Raw genomic sequence first — 15,479 nt, 5'->3', positions numbered from 1 at the left:
GAAAGGAGATTCCACCTGAACATTAGAAAGAACTTCCTCACTGCGAGAGTTGTTCAGCAGTGGAACTCTCTGTCCCAGGGTGTCATGGAGGCTTTTTCTTTGGAGGCTTTTAAGCAGTGGTTGTATGGCCATCTGTCGGGGGTGCTTTGAATGCGATTTTCCTGCTTCTTGGCAGGGGGTTGGACTGGATGGCCCACAAGGTCTCTTCCAACTCTATGATTCTATGAGGGTCACAAAGAACCGAAATGCAAGCCTGTAGAAATTAGTTCACTCCCATGCCAGTTAAAGAACAAGCAGGCAATGCAGTGACTTAAAACAGTTTAATGTAATTCCAAGACAAAGTGTGATTACATTTCTACACATATACAATATGCATATGTGAGTTTACAAATTCTGATTAATAACTCGTTTCACTTCAGAGACCGAAAAAATGATCAAAAGAAACTGTGAATAACAAGCTATAACATAGTTCACCACAATGGGACCCCCTTTCTCACCCTACAGTTAGTAATATTACAATTAAAATAACTATATTCTTCTATAATGCTTTTTTTCTGTTAAAATCATCTCATAAATTTACAATGCTATTATTAGTTTTCAAGTCTAATATAAATTCACTCCATTTTTCTACAACGAAAATGATTATTAATTAGAAGCACACAACGCCATGATGAGAAACACAAGCAATTTTTTTTAGTAGCAAGAACTTGATTGGTTAAGAATTAGTTTTCGTGTAAAACATTCTAAAGCCAAGTAAAATATCCATTCTTATAACATACCTATAATATGAGACTAAGGAATAGGTTACATATAGTTCTACAACACGTCAGTTTCTTTTCTGGTTTTTTTTTCAAAGACATTACCAGAAGGGTAAAAAAATAACAAAAGAAAAAAAAGAGAGGGGGGGAAAGGGGACAATTCACAGAAAAGGGAGGGGGAAAAGCAATACACAAGAAAATACTGTCGCACACAATAATTTCCACAAAGTTTTTAACATGGATTAACACTCAGTACAGAACCATACAGTGAAAGAATACAACCAATCAGGGCTTTTTGTGGGGTATCTGAACTGAGATGATGTTGTTTATGGGAAACGGGACCTTGCAAAGTATCAATCGGGCGAGAGGGCAAAGAGGTGTCTTTTCTTTCTGTTTCGGAAACTGTTTCGAAACTTTTGCAAATCTTTTAAGAAAAAAAATCTTTTTTCTGTACTAAGCGTTTTCTTTTCCATTTGGATCATACTGAGCTTACAAAAGGGAAAAAAAGGGAGTAGGAAATAAAATCTCAAAAGCACATGACCACAGTATAGACCAGGCATGGGCAAACTTTGGCCCTCCAGGTATTTTGGACTACAACTCCCAGAATTCCTAACAGCCTCAGGCCCCTTCCTTTCCCCCCTCAGCCGCTTAAGCAGCTGAGGGGGGAAAGGAAAGGGCCTGAGGCTGTTAGGAATTCTGGAAGTTGTAGTCCAAAACACCTGGAAGGCCAAGGTTTGCCCATGCCTGGTATGGACTCTTAAATGCCAAAGAAACTGCCTCTATTTCTCCCCTATTAAATAAAGCTATTATCTTCCCCTCTTTTGGGACAAAAATGCTTTTGGTATACAATTTATAGGTTATACATTCCAATTTTGTTTGTATACTGTTTTGGCACCAAAAAAGCCTTGTTTTTGTTTTGAAAAGGAAACAACAGAAATGTTCGATGCTGGTGAAGCACAAGAGCCGAGGAAATAATTCCTATTCCCAAAACAGTTATGCATTGGAATGCCATGGAAACAGAAAAATCCCAAAACAAAGTGTTTCAGGAAAACCATCACAAACTGGAAGTGTCGGATGAAGTATTTCCCTTTCTGGGGACAGACCCTATGGAGTATGGATGGCCCATGTTTTAAAAAAGACCCCCTTTTGTGCTTTATAGGCTCCAAGAGCAAGGGAGGAAAGAAAAAGAAGGACAGCATGTAGCCCTTGCAAACGAAAATGCAGATATTGGGTCTAGCTCTGATATAAAAGGAAGAACAAATGGTATTTGAGAGAGCCAATGGCTCAAATATGCCACCAATCTATGGAAATCGGCCACTTTCTCTTCCCCAAAGGCCTCCAGGTCCAGCCATAATAGGCCTCTTCTTCTTACGCTTTCAAAATGGTGATAGAGCCATATCCCAAATTATAAATCTGATAATGTGAATGATACAGTGGAGTCCATGGCTTTCAATGGGTTTACTGAAAAGGACTCACGGTTTAATTTGAAATGGGAGTGGGGGAGGGTGTCAAAAGCAGTGCATTTCTCCCTTGTAATTCACAAACTGGCACTGAAATGGGATTTTGCTGAGATTGTCAATTCCATAATAACATCCAGCCGTTCGGGCAGAATTATTTTAATTTTGTCTTGCCGATTCCTGTAGCTTTTATTGTCTCACACTATTTCTTTGCCCAGCAGAAGATCTCCATTCATATTCACTGGTTAACTTGACTGTAAGAAAAACAACAAGAACCACCCACATAGAAACAGATTTCGAAGAGAAAAGAGAAAGAAATAAAAAGACAGGCTGCAGCCAAATATACATGACAACGGACAATAGGAGAACAGAATCCAATCTACTGTCAATGAACTTTAAAGGATCTGGTCAAGTTCTTCATTGTTGGGGGTTTAAAGAGAATCTAGAGTGACAGCTATAACTCAATATAGAGAAGTATACCCAAGGATAGCAAAATCAGAGCACAGCCTCTCCTCCCCAAAACAATCCAAGGTCTTGTCTCGGGAACTGAAATTCAGCATTTGGAGACTTGCAGCCTCATCACACTGGAACATGGATCCACTTCAATTCCAGTTTCTGCCTCCTGCAGAATTATGGGGTTTGTAGTTTAGTGAGACCAGGACCTCTCCGGCTGAGCAGTTTAAAGGCTCCTTCCTAAACTGCAAGCCCCAGAATTCTGCAGGAGGCTGAAACTGGTTTTAAAGTGGATCCATGTTCTAGTGAACTGCTTCTTAACCTGAGGATCCCCAGATGTTTTGGCCTTCAGCTCCCAGAAATCCTAACATCTGGTACATTGGCTGGGATTTCTGGGAGTTGTAGGCCAAAATACCTGAGGACCCACAGGTTGAGAACCACTATTCGAGTGTGATGAATCCAAAAACGTTGTTCTCCCTGATGGAGACATTTGCAAGGGGTGCAAGTGAAGACTCGTGACTTGAAAGATAACCATCACTATAGATGCCAATTGATCAACATTAGGGTGTGGGTTGAGACATACCAAGTGCAGTGCTTCCAAGATTTTGCAGCTAAAATGTCATATAACACACCAAAGGTGATAAATGATTGCTATTTTAACAAGGTCATTCTAAAGCACATGATTCTACATGCTCACATGATTATAGTTGGTCAACACACAATGACGTAGCTGTGTGAAGTAGCTCTGAGTCTTTCCACTTATTCAAAACATCATTTGCTTGGAATACCTTGACTTCTCAACATACAGGTATTTCTGCTTAAATTAGGAGCAGAATCCAATACATGTTTACTCAAAAGTAAGTCCCACCATGTTCATTGGGGTTTAGTTCTAGTAAAAGCGTTTAGGACTGCTACCTCTGTGAAAAGGTTAGTTGGAAATTCTTGTGCTTCTTGATTTATCTCCCAAAAGTTTCAATGTTTCAGCTTTTAAATTAAAAATAGATTCTACTTGCTAGATTTTCAACATGCATGGAGTGATTTTTTTCCCTACTTAAATCTGGAATCATTTTACCTGATCTGACTTCCTACTACTATGTTATACCGCAGAAACAGAACGTACATATTGAGGACACACGTCTACTTTTGTTTTTGAAAGGGCAAAATGATCAAAAAGGAAAAGGATAGCAGTATTGAGATTCAGAAGATATCATTAAAAACAGAACATTTCGTTAGAAAGTACCAGTTTAAATATAAACTATAAAACACCATAACTATAAAATGTTGCAAGAAATATTTTAGTAGCCACAGTCTGTTGTTCAGTTCATATTGGTTTAAAATGTGATTCATTAAATATCTTCAAGAAGGCCGAAGCACTTTTACAGTAGCTATGAACATATATACTTACATGTGCATTTCAACATCACAATTAATTAGAATACATAAAAGCATAAATCTAATCCTTGGTTTCATCGTTTTATTTTTTTTAAAGACTCATTCAAAAGCAACAATGACCAGATGGGCATTTATCCTTATTCGGCCCATATAGAGAGCTTTTTTAAAAACTCCATAACCCCAAATTTAAGCTGGCTACATGTTTTTCAGGAGGGGAGGGAGCTAAAACTAAGATGAATGCCCACATTTGAGGTAATTATTGCCATTAGGTCACAGTTTTTTCATCCTTCTTTAAATATATAAAGCAAAGTGTTATGTCAGAATTCTAGAATCCCAGTCAAACCAGCTTGAATCCAGAATCTTTATCAGGTGGGTTTTCTTCCAATGGAGTCGGCAAGCTCTAGAAAGATAGAAAGATCTAGAATGCAGAAAGACCACTCTTGAACCACAGCAAACATGGAAAAGGTTGTCAAACATGCAAACATTAGTGAAGAAAAGAAAAAAAAAATAAGATGGATGGGAAATACATATATTTTCTAATAGAAATTACAGATTAAAGTATTTCAAATTTCCTCAAAATAGTCCAGATTTTAAAAGAAACAATCAGGGCCAGCTAACACCTCCTAACAAAGGATTCACCCAGAAAGCAGTCAGGCTTTGAAACTGCCAGGCCATTCAATGCTAATCAAGGTGGCCAATTGCAATATTCACACGTGCCTCCAACAGGCAAGACTTCTTTCTCCCACCCTGGACCTTCCACAGATATATAAATAAACCTCCCTTGCCTAGTTTTCAACAGACATCACAACCTCTGAGGTTGCCTACCACAGATGTGGGTGAAACGTCAGGAGAACATGGCCATACACCCAGAAAAGTCACAGCAATCCAGAAACAAAAACAATCCCAGCTTGGCAATTGTCTGATCCATCCCAGCACCATAGTAAGTCCTTGGCTTTGTCTGGAAAGTGAAGTTAAATGTACTTTTGCTTTCAGTAATGTTGCCCCACCAAGCAAGGAAAAAAGGATGGAAGGAAAGAAGGAAAGAAGGAATCCTAGCCATCATTCACATACAAATATTTTGGGCAAACTGGCATACAGTTTCCCCAACATTTGAAGAGTTAGGATGAGAGATGTCACAATAGTTATCAGTGCAGTAAAATATTTGGAACATGTCTTTAGTATTGCCTTTCTTGGTTTAACTACATTAAGCAAGAGATTAATACACAACTCCCCTCCCCACCTTTATTACCTACTTGTAAAATCTGGCATAGCAGCACCGCTAAAACTGGAAGGACAATACTAACCCGTACATGAGAAACGAGAGCTTTACTGTTATTTGCTATATTCAGAAAAACAACATATTGGAGGCTTCTGACAACTTGTACTAACTGCCCACTCAAAATTACATACTTGCTACATATTTGATTCCTTCTGCTATGAAGTATTTCTTTACATTCACCGATTATCACCTTTTGCTTGCTTAGCTCGACAAATCCTGCAAATACACACTCCCTCTGACATCCTGCTAATACCGTTTAGGCGGTTCCCTACTACTGTCACCAACACATAAGATGAGGAATAGGATCTGATGAAGCAATCCACCTAACATGAACCCAACTCTTACAACATTGTGACTATACCTTCCAACATTTCACAGATGAAAACCTGCTAAGTCACATCAGGATGTGGTCGCAAAACCCAAAGTTATTAATAAATAACATGAAAGCTAGCAGAGGCTATAGAAGCAGTTTGCTTTTGCCTGGTCCTCCTGTATCCTGGCAATGTCATTGTTTGCAGAAAACAAAGTAAGTTGGGGACAAGGGGGAGAAATTGGGAAGACAAAAGACAAATTGGGACTTTTTAAAACCAGCTGAAAAATTAGGAAGCAGAGGGTGAATTGTGGCAGTTGTAGAGTATGCATGCCTTTTTAAAAACTACAATGCAGTTCAGCCACCCAAAGTTAGAACATATTCTCAAGGCCCTATACTGATTTCTCATGCTCCAGTCTTCTACCAGCACCTAGAAAACCTGGGCTAGTGGAAAGTATACCAGTAACAACCTGGAACATCATAACTCATTTTGCGGAATACAAAATACTATATAAATTCTGTAGGATTGGGGATATTTTGCTCTATTTGTTACCTTGGGATCAAAGTAATATACTAGGTGCTTCTACAGCTAGGATTCCTGCAAGTATGGTTAAAACGGAATAACAATTGGAGGGATGGTTTTGGAGTTTAGTACTCTCCCTCTGTCTCTTACTGCTGGTGGGACAACCACTCATGGACAGGAACGAAATGAAATTTTACACAGAAAGACCCAACAGACAGCACAAGAGTGTGATTTCGGGACTGTCTTCAGAGATGACGACAGAGCTTTCTGGAAGCAGGAATCCATGAGGATTTGCCCATGCTGGCCAAAAATGCTACCGAAATGAAGTGGGTGGGCAGGGAACAGTCGATATGTGTTATGTTGACTTGAGACCAAAGCAGTCATGGCATAAAATAGAATGTCTCTTTCTACTGAAGGGAGTGAGTGGATGGCTGTATTCCTCCAAATGTTTTTGCCCTACAACTCCCATCAGCTCTAGCCATCATGGCCAACTGTGGGCCCTTCTACATCGCCATATAACCCATAATATCAAGGCAGATAATCCTGAATATCTGCTTTGAACTGGGTTATCTAAGTCCACACTGCCATATAATCCAGTTTAATATGGATTTTATACAGCTGTGTAGAAGGGGCCTGTGAGGAATTATGAAAGGTGCAATTAAAAAACAGTTGGAGAGCCCACCCTTTCTTTACTAAATCCTCTCAGGAACAAAGCCACTGCTTAATCCTTAGGTGCTGAAAACTACCCTTTGTGGGCATTGAGTTGAAAAGCATTTTACTTACAGAGCTTCTGCATTAGTATAGCCTTGCACTTAGCTTTCAATGCTAAACTGAATTCTGACTTTGAAAAATCTATTATTTCAGATTGTGAGTCTACAGTTATAGTACAAAAAAGGGGCAGGGGCAAGTGCTAGTACAACCTATGATATCAGAATAGCAGCCTGATGAACTTCTATCCAGAGGTTGCCAACTTTAGCCCTGCACAAATTTTTAGATGGCAATTCCTAGAATCCTGCACCATCAACTATGCTGGCTATGGATGGTGGCAGTCTTACAGCAAAAAACATCTGGGCCTGAGTTTTCCACTCTTTGATACTATACAGTCAAGAGTTTTCATGAATCTATTTGTATTGATTTCTGTTCAGAGCAACAAAAATACAAGCCTTTTTTCTACCCCCTTTTACACATTCTCTGAAGTTTATGACAGCAGCAGTAAATATGACTTAATTTTCCCAAGCAATTTTCTTTAAAAGCATATCTGAAGAATAAAGTTAGGCATGAGAAATGGAGAGAAAGGAAAAAATATATACCATATTGTCCAAAAGTCATGTCATCTGGCTGATTTTTTTAGTGGGTAGAAACACACTGTCAAAAAACCCAAGCTAAATTAGTAAAGTCCACAGCAGTGGCTAGAAATGGAGATAGTTTGGGATAATACAAATCAGACATTGTTATTGTAATCATGTAGCTGCTACTGTAATTTTAAAGAACCGGTATACAGAATAAGTTTTAATGTTTCTATTGGAAAGTGCTTATTGTACTTTTAAGGCTGTATATTATTTGATGTCTTGGCCTATGGCTGGTACAATAAACAATTCATTCAATTCATTCGCTGTCACTTACACATTTGTCATCTTGTTTTATTTTTTTCTTTGTTTAAAGAAAAGCTTGGGTATCAATTCCCTTCAAATTTGAAAAATTGCCATTTCTCCATTCCCAGTTCTGATGATTAGTCCCTTAAGAATTCGCAAAAGAAAAGGATGAGAGGCAGAATTAATCTTGTGTTGAGCTATGATATGACAGAGAAACTTAAGGAGGAATAAAAGCAAAAATATTAAGTCTCGGTGGGCCAAAATTCACTGAAACTAGTATTAAGTCTTCTAAATGTTAAGAATTGGATGGAGAAGAACCAGCATTGTTTTCCTTGTATTGATAAATGGCTCCTTGACTGCACATCATCATCTGGAATCAATACCAAGTATCACAATTCCCCTCCCCAAATGGTTTGTGTCTGCAAGGAAGCTGCTATAGTGAAAGGAAGCCTTCATTTTTCACTGTGCTAATGTGATTTGACAAGCAATAGCTCCTGCACTTTATATAGTGCTGGCTTTCAAAGCATACTACTCTAAACCACTCCTTCTTTAAGATCCTACAATAGATTTTCCATGTAAGCCTATGAATTCTTAGCTGCTGCATTGGGTTCAGTGGAAAATATGATCCAGATAACTGTGTCTGACTTGGTGATCAATGCAAGCATACTTGTGCCACCATCAAACTGCAGGTCTCCTGCATAGGTTCAAAAGAGTTTCAAGACCATGCCAAAAACATAGCAATGTCACCACCATTTCTGATTAAAATTGTTTGCAGCAAGCTGTTCTTTTTCTTCCTATATTAAACATGACCTTCACTCCTCTATGCCTCAGAATCATTGCTTTGATGTATTAGGCACAAAGATAGAAGAAGAGAAGGAGGAGGAAAAAGAAGTAATCGAGAAAACACTATTTGCATCTTTTTCCCCAGAAGAAATCCACAATTTTCAATTTGTCTAGCAAATGTGAATTTCCTCTCGGAATACTGTCTTCCACATCTTACTCCCACTAGTAGTAAGGCATTTAATCAAAGAACAATTTGGGTGGTGTGAAGAGATGAGTGATGATTGCCTATGACATCTATGCTTAACATTGCCTCCAGTGAAAGCCCTTAAAACTCCATTTCTATATTATCAGTAATTCTATACAGAAAAAAGGGAGAAGGGTATGTGTGCGTGCATATAAAACATGAAATATATAAATAAAACATTTCAGAGTGTGGGATTAAAACTTCCCTTTCTTGCCACAAATAAGTCAATAAATATTAATTCATGAAACACACCAAAAATGGTGCCCTAAGATGATCTACTGGATAAAATTATGTCAAAGAGAATCCAAACTCTTCATTTGCAGCTAAACAGAAGGACAGAGTGGAGGTCATTTAATAAAAGACATTAATATTATTTTATACAACTAGTAAAGACAACCCTCACAAGTAGCTGTAAGTATTAATAATTAAAAGAAAATAATAGATGCTTTGGGAAGGTGGAAATACAGACTATTCTGGGCAGATGACTTTAATCTTGTGCAATATTAAAGGGCAAAAGAGATCATGCTTTATTCTGAGTTCTTTGGATTTAAGTAACCACAACCCTAGTTACTACACCACAGATACTTAGCTTCATAAACATCATTGCTGTTAAGTTGCCAAAACATTTCCCTAACACATCATGTTTAGAAAGCAGGAGGTTGAACTAAACTACTTAAATCAAGAATTTATTACAGCGCCCTGAAGGCTTTGATCCTGTAATAAAATGTTCTGGAGGCCTACTAAGTTATTTTGATATCACAGCAATTAATCACATATTGGTTCCTCCAACCTGGGATCAATCCTGCACCTTCCTTGAATCCAGTTATTGCAGTTGTTTGGTTTAAGTCTAAATGAGCACCCCTCCAAAAAAAATGAAGATACCTAATGAAGGTTTCCCAGAATTTCAAAGGTATCCATTGCACATGACATCACTGAGATCACTTCCAGCTAGGTAAACAATCCATGGAAAGCCTTCAATTTGCACACTGCTTTTTCCTCTAAGTCAGTGGTTCTCAACCTGTGGGTCCCCAGATTTTTTGGCCTACAACTCCCAGACATCTCAGCCAGTTTACCAGCTATTAGGATTTCTGGAAGTTGAAGGCTAAAACATCTGGGGACCCACAGGTTGAAAATCACTGCTCTAAGTGAGGAGAATGGAAGCATATTTTTTCTGTTGTTATATTCATTATGGTTCCTAGAAAGAACATGTCAAGTTCTAAAATAGTGTTTTTGGCCTGGTTTGAGTACTTCTCCAAAGTTTGAAAACTTCCATCATGGAGAGCTGTTGTGAGATTAGCACCACAACATAGAAAATTGCCTCCTAGTACATGAGATCCATGGTACATCTAGCTCAGTTTTGTCAACTCTGGCATCAGCAATACCAAGTTTCTAAAAGGATAATCTTCCAACCCTAACTGGATAGCCTTAGGACATTCTGTGTATTAACTGTGGTATGGTAGACTACGAAGGTGGGAGCATATTGAGCCTACAACTCAACCACAGAGTGGAAAGCCAAGGTTTTACTATGATATCTAAACAGAGCCTATGTCTTTGTTTCTCTTTTCTGTGATATACACATTTTTTTTCAACCAGAGTATCCCTTGTCTTTCTTTTCCTGCAAAATCTTCATGTGGAGCAAGCATTCTGATGCAGAGTGGAAGGGAGAGAAATAACATAATTAGCTATTAATATTCAGATTACAACGATAACAACATCATCATAACAACACAAAGATGTGGGAAAGCATGTGCAATTAAAACAAAGAGTAAATATAACATATTAACATCAATAATGATAATAACAATAATACAATAACAACCACAAAATAAAATCCTTCCTTTCAATGACACAAGCAGCTTTCATTGTAGATGAGGGTGGAAAGGGCAGGAATGCCATTCATGAAAAGTTTGGTTGGGGAGAGGCCAGGTTAATGGGATGAAACTGGGAAAGGGTTTTCTTCAGAGTAAGACAGAAAGTGAATGGATTGTTGAAAAGACAATCTTGCTATTTAGATGACTGTTTATGGGACAAAGGGGAGATAAATGGGGGTGGGGAGAATGAAAATGAAGCTCAGTTTGAAATTGGAGGATTTGAGGATTTGCTGTAGGGAAAAACAAACAAATAATAATGTCCAACAAAGGTGAGAGCCATTCCTTCCTCCAGGGAGAAGTATGTGCACCCACTTCCAGATATAACAACTGTACTTGTCTTTCTTGCCAACACACACCTTAAGAACCCTTTTTGCCTTAACCATCCCAGGGATCCCTCCTCCTCCTCTCAGCTACTTGACCTGCCCTTTCTCAACTTCTTACGCTATGACCTAAACACTCCTTTTCTGAATTCACAAATACAGTTGTAGTGCTACTCAATAGCTACCCTGTTTCCCCCAAAATAAGACTTATCCCGAAATAAGACCTATCATGATTTGTCAGCATTTCTGAGGATGCTTGAAATATAAGCCCTATTTCAAAAAATAAGCCCTAGATTTAATCCATTTAAAAAGTCAATTTGGAAAAATAAGACTGCCCCTGAAAACAAGCCCTAATGCATCTTTTAGAGCAAAAATTAATATAAGACCCTGACTTATTTTGGGGAAAACAGGGTATGTAGGCATACATCCATTGCAGGTCACAGGCCACCAATACAAGTATGCATCCAGTGTGGACAGGGGGATGCAAAGCACGGACCCAACAGAACCACCCACTTGCATTGGTGTAGTGGTAAAGCATTCCTTGAATCCTTCATGTATTATTTTATACATTGTATAACAGCTTCTCTTTGGAAACCTACTTTTTTTTGGAGCTGGGGACACAGAGTTCAACTAGTGAATCCGAACAGTGATTTTTTAAAAAACAAAACACAGTAATTTTAATATGGATAGCTATAATCATAGAGTGTCCAAGATTTCAGAATTTTGCACACAGTGGAGCTGCAATATATACTACCTAGCAGTGATTCAACTCTTACTCATTGGAAATTGTGATCAGGTAGTACAGCCTAATCGAAGGCAGTGACTGAGCCCTGATGTAGCTGTCTCACTTGCTTTGGTGCCAATGCAATTGTTTCTTCAGGGAAGAAAGAAAAACTTCTCAAACCAACCTAAGGATGATGCTCTAGTCAAGAGTTTCTCAAACTGTGCTTTGGACATGTGTTTTGGACTTCAGCTCCCAGAAATCCCAGCCATTTTACCAGCTGTTAGGAATTGTGGGAGTTGAAGTCCAAAACATCTGGAGGAGCACAGTTTGAGAAACTCTGCTCTAGACAATGTTCCTTTCAAACTCATATTTCTTTTACTGGTGAAAGCATTCAAGTGAAAATATAGAGTCCTTCTCAAGTAATCATTTTCCCCATCCCACACCCCCAATTCAGACATCACAATTTAACATGAGGTACTATGTATTTCTAATCCAAAGCAAGCTTGGGAGCCCTCTCCTTGCCCCCATTCCTCCTCTCTCTTTCGTTAAATATATATCTACATATATCTAAGAACTGCAAATGGCAAAGAATAATGGGGAAAATTGAGCATCCTCATAGGAAATCAGTCAAGATCCCCACCAAGACAATTGGAAAGCTGCTTTAGGGCCTAAGAACCATCCCTGTCATTTCAATTCCCATACAACCCTCTTAGCCCCATCCGTTTTTACATTCCAGCCACATTCTCATAGGTTCTTTCTATCTCTATCTCTCTCTTTCTCTCTCTCTCTCACTCTCTCCTGACCCTTGCAACTTACCCAAGAAAGACAATGCACAAATATAAAAGAAACCAAAACATCTGGAAGAAGGAAAGCAACAATAAGGAACACCAAAAGAAGGAAAAGAGCTGAGATTAAATTCCAACCAGTCTCAAATTAGTTTCTAGAAGTACCAGTGGAAGTAAACCCTTAAAACCGCAACTGTAGTTTGGTAAGGCACTACAAGGGAATGATGTAAAACTAAGACTGTGACAGTTTGTAATGGCTGTGCTGAGGACCACACCACAAGAGAAGGCAGCATCAGCGCGCACATGCGCATACACACACACACATACTCACACGCACACACATATATACCTGGACAATCACATTTGTTACATGCCTATGTTATATCACGTTTTGTGCAATCACATTGAGGAATAGTCTATTGGTATCATTGGAGTTTAACACAAAGTAGAAAAAGGGTGCATGTATGGTATAGTGCTACATTCTACCAAGGACCAGCTAGAACGCCTACTCCTACACTAACAGCCCAATCCTAACCAAGTTGAGATTATCTCTTGGCTGGCAAGGGTGCCATAATGTGAGCATAATATATGGGCCATGTTTTGGTGGTGGAGTAGGAACTGTTAGGATTGGGCTGCAAATGGCAAGGGGTTTTCCAATAAAAGAAAGAAAGGAAGGAAGTAAAGTATTTCCAAGTAAGGAAGAGGAGATACTATTGTACATTATTAAAGACTTTTAAGAATAACATATCTCAGGGATTTATCCAGGGTGTTCAGAACGAGAACAAATATCCCACTTGACCCGGATTTCACCATATAATTATTCTCTGCTTAGAGTAACTGTCCCGCCCCCGCCCACAATTACAAAGCCTGAGACTGAGAGAGCTGGAGTACTCCAAGACATCCCTCATTCTTTGCTTGTTCCTCTACTCTTCCCAACAGAAAACACATCACACTTTTGAAATTGTCTTTTTTTTTTTTGTATTTTAGGCTACAGCAACCAGTGCAATGACAACGCAATAACCCTTTTGAAAATCTGGATAAATCCCTAATTGTGTATGCTTCTTGCCTTAATTTAACAAAAAATATATACCCAAACACCTATGAAACTTTGCACTAGAAGGTCTGAACAGCAAATTCCTAAATGTAGTCTCCTGGAATCAGATGAAAATAATCTGTAAAAGTCTATTGGTGAATTTATCCAAAAGCCGGACCCGACAATTACGGCCCTTCTGCTTCCCCCACCATGTGGTTTGGTGCAGAGTGTTTTTTTTCTATGTTATTGTTTTTCATTCTTTTAAGCTTTTTTCTTTTCTTTTCTTTTTTTTAAATAAAAAGTGTAGGACTGGGATCAACCTTGTCTCTCCTTTCCTCTAGCATCTTCCTCAAATTGTTTGTTCAAGTTTTGTTTGAGCCTCCCATTGCATTGTTCATTCGCCTGGAGCGTCCTTCAGTATAAAAGCAGCCACCATTTTCATCCCGTGTTATTTTGCTTGTCTGTTTCCACATTCCAGTGGTTAGATGTAGGGGTACTGGTTGACCTTGGCAGGGCTCAGGGGGTACCCAGTGTAGACGGAGGCGGGAGACGCACTGATGTAGGTCTGGTGGGCAAACTGAGCCTGATATTGACTTGGGTGGATTGTGGGAGACGGGAGGACACGAGGGCCCATGCTGACTGGAACTTGGTGGACAATGCTGGCTGGGTATGTAGCGTGCTGTACAGTGTGGCGAGCCGAGCCTTGCGAAGCCACCAAATGGGCCACCGTGCCTGTGGAGCCCAGAGCAGCAGGAGCGGTGTAAGTGTACAGGTGAGGTTGAGTGGGTAGGTGAGCGGCGGCGGCAGCAGCCAAGTGTGGGTGGACTGTGCCATGGCTGGGGCTGTTGTGTGGGAAGGAATATGGTGCCTGAGCAATTGTGGGAGCGATGTAGGCTTGCTGTCGCCGATGACTCCCTGTGCGATCGGTCGTGATGTGCTGCTGGACCTGTTTAAAAAACAAGGTGACGATGATGAGAATGTGTTTCCACCCATGCCTCCTTACAGACAGATTTAGCAGCCTACATATCTTCCAAAAGACAATTCAGAAGAAAGAGTAAAACAGAATACAGCTAAAAGCAACCATAGTAAGTAAAAGAAAACCCCCAGTTTTTCAGTTTAAAGCATTTAAAACACGAAGTTTAAAGGACAGTAATCCCCACTTTGCATTAAAATCAGTTTTCCAGTGTAAAGCATTTCAGACAGAACAAGGTTTAAAACTAGTCAAAAACCTATCTTTAAGTTCTCTGCCTTATGGGAGAAAGTGTTAGAAATAGCAACCTACCAAACCTCTCACTATTTACTTGTTAAAGTATAGATTTGCTAACCTGTATTCTATGTGTGTGTTGATTTGCCAGTTTGATTTATCTCTTTGGTGTGGAAGGGGTTATATACATGTGATTATACTGAGCATGCTCAGACACAGGACTCCATTTTGTATTCAGTATGTGTTTGATTTTCAATGAAAGCAGATGTATCTTTTGCATCACACCTCAGTGGAGGTGGATGCATGCAGGTTGCTGTTTGGACTTCAATATAGAAGTATGTTTATGGACTTCAGTGACTACATGTATATTTAAAGACTATGGACTATTGATTACTAATGATGCCCTATGTACTCAACACAGAGAGAAACTCTATCCTATCTGTAACTGAACTTTAATAAGAAATGTGCCTGTATGGCGAATTAATACAAGATGTTTGTGAGTAAACAATATATGTTATTTTTTCAAAGACGTTGGTTTTTTTAAAAATCTCTGACTGCATATTTTAAACTAAGAGTTTTCAAGGGAATGTATATCTTTTCAGCAATTACAACTGCAAAGAAACATCCATCCTCTGCTAATAAAATATATTTCTGTAATGGTATGTCTTCGTCCTTGGCAGTTTAAAGACATGGTTCTTCAGTTCAGCAGCTGAGATACATGTCTGCCGTTACATTTATGCTTGTGAATATC

The 15,479-nt window shown here is 39.0% G+C and overlaps 1 protein-coding gene across 3 annotated transcripts in view; it reads right to left on the bottom strand.

The window, feature by feature from the left end:
* Positions 1-305: 305 nt before the first annotated feature.
* Positions 306-15,479, bottom strand: part of hipk2 (homeodomain interacting protein kinase 2) — a 188,903-nt gene continuing 173,729 nt past the window's right edge. For all 3 annotated transcript variants that reach the window (XM_008110548.3, XM_003220899.4, XM_003220900.4), the window contains exon 15: positions 306-14,470. In XM_008110548.3, coding sequence (XP_008108755.1) covers positions 14,006-14,470 — 465 coding nt within the window. In that variant the 3' untranslated portion in view covers positions 306-14,005. The remainder of the gene's footprint in view (positions 14,471-15,479) is intronic.

This window comes from Anolis carolinensis, chromosome 5 (assembly GCF_035594765.1).
Source record: "Anolis carolinensis isolate JA03-04 chromosome 5, rAnoCar3.1.pri, whole genome shotgun sequence".
NCBI lineage: Eukaryota > Metazoa > Chordata > Lepidosauria > Squamata > Dactyloidae > Anolis > Anolis carolinensis.
This window is presented reverse-complemented; position numbering and strand designations above follow the sequence as displayed.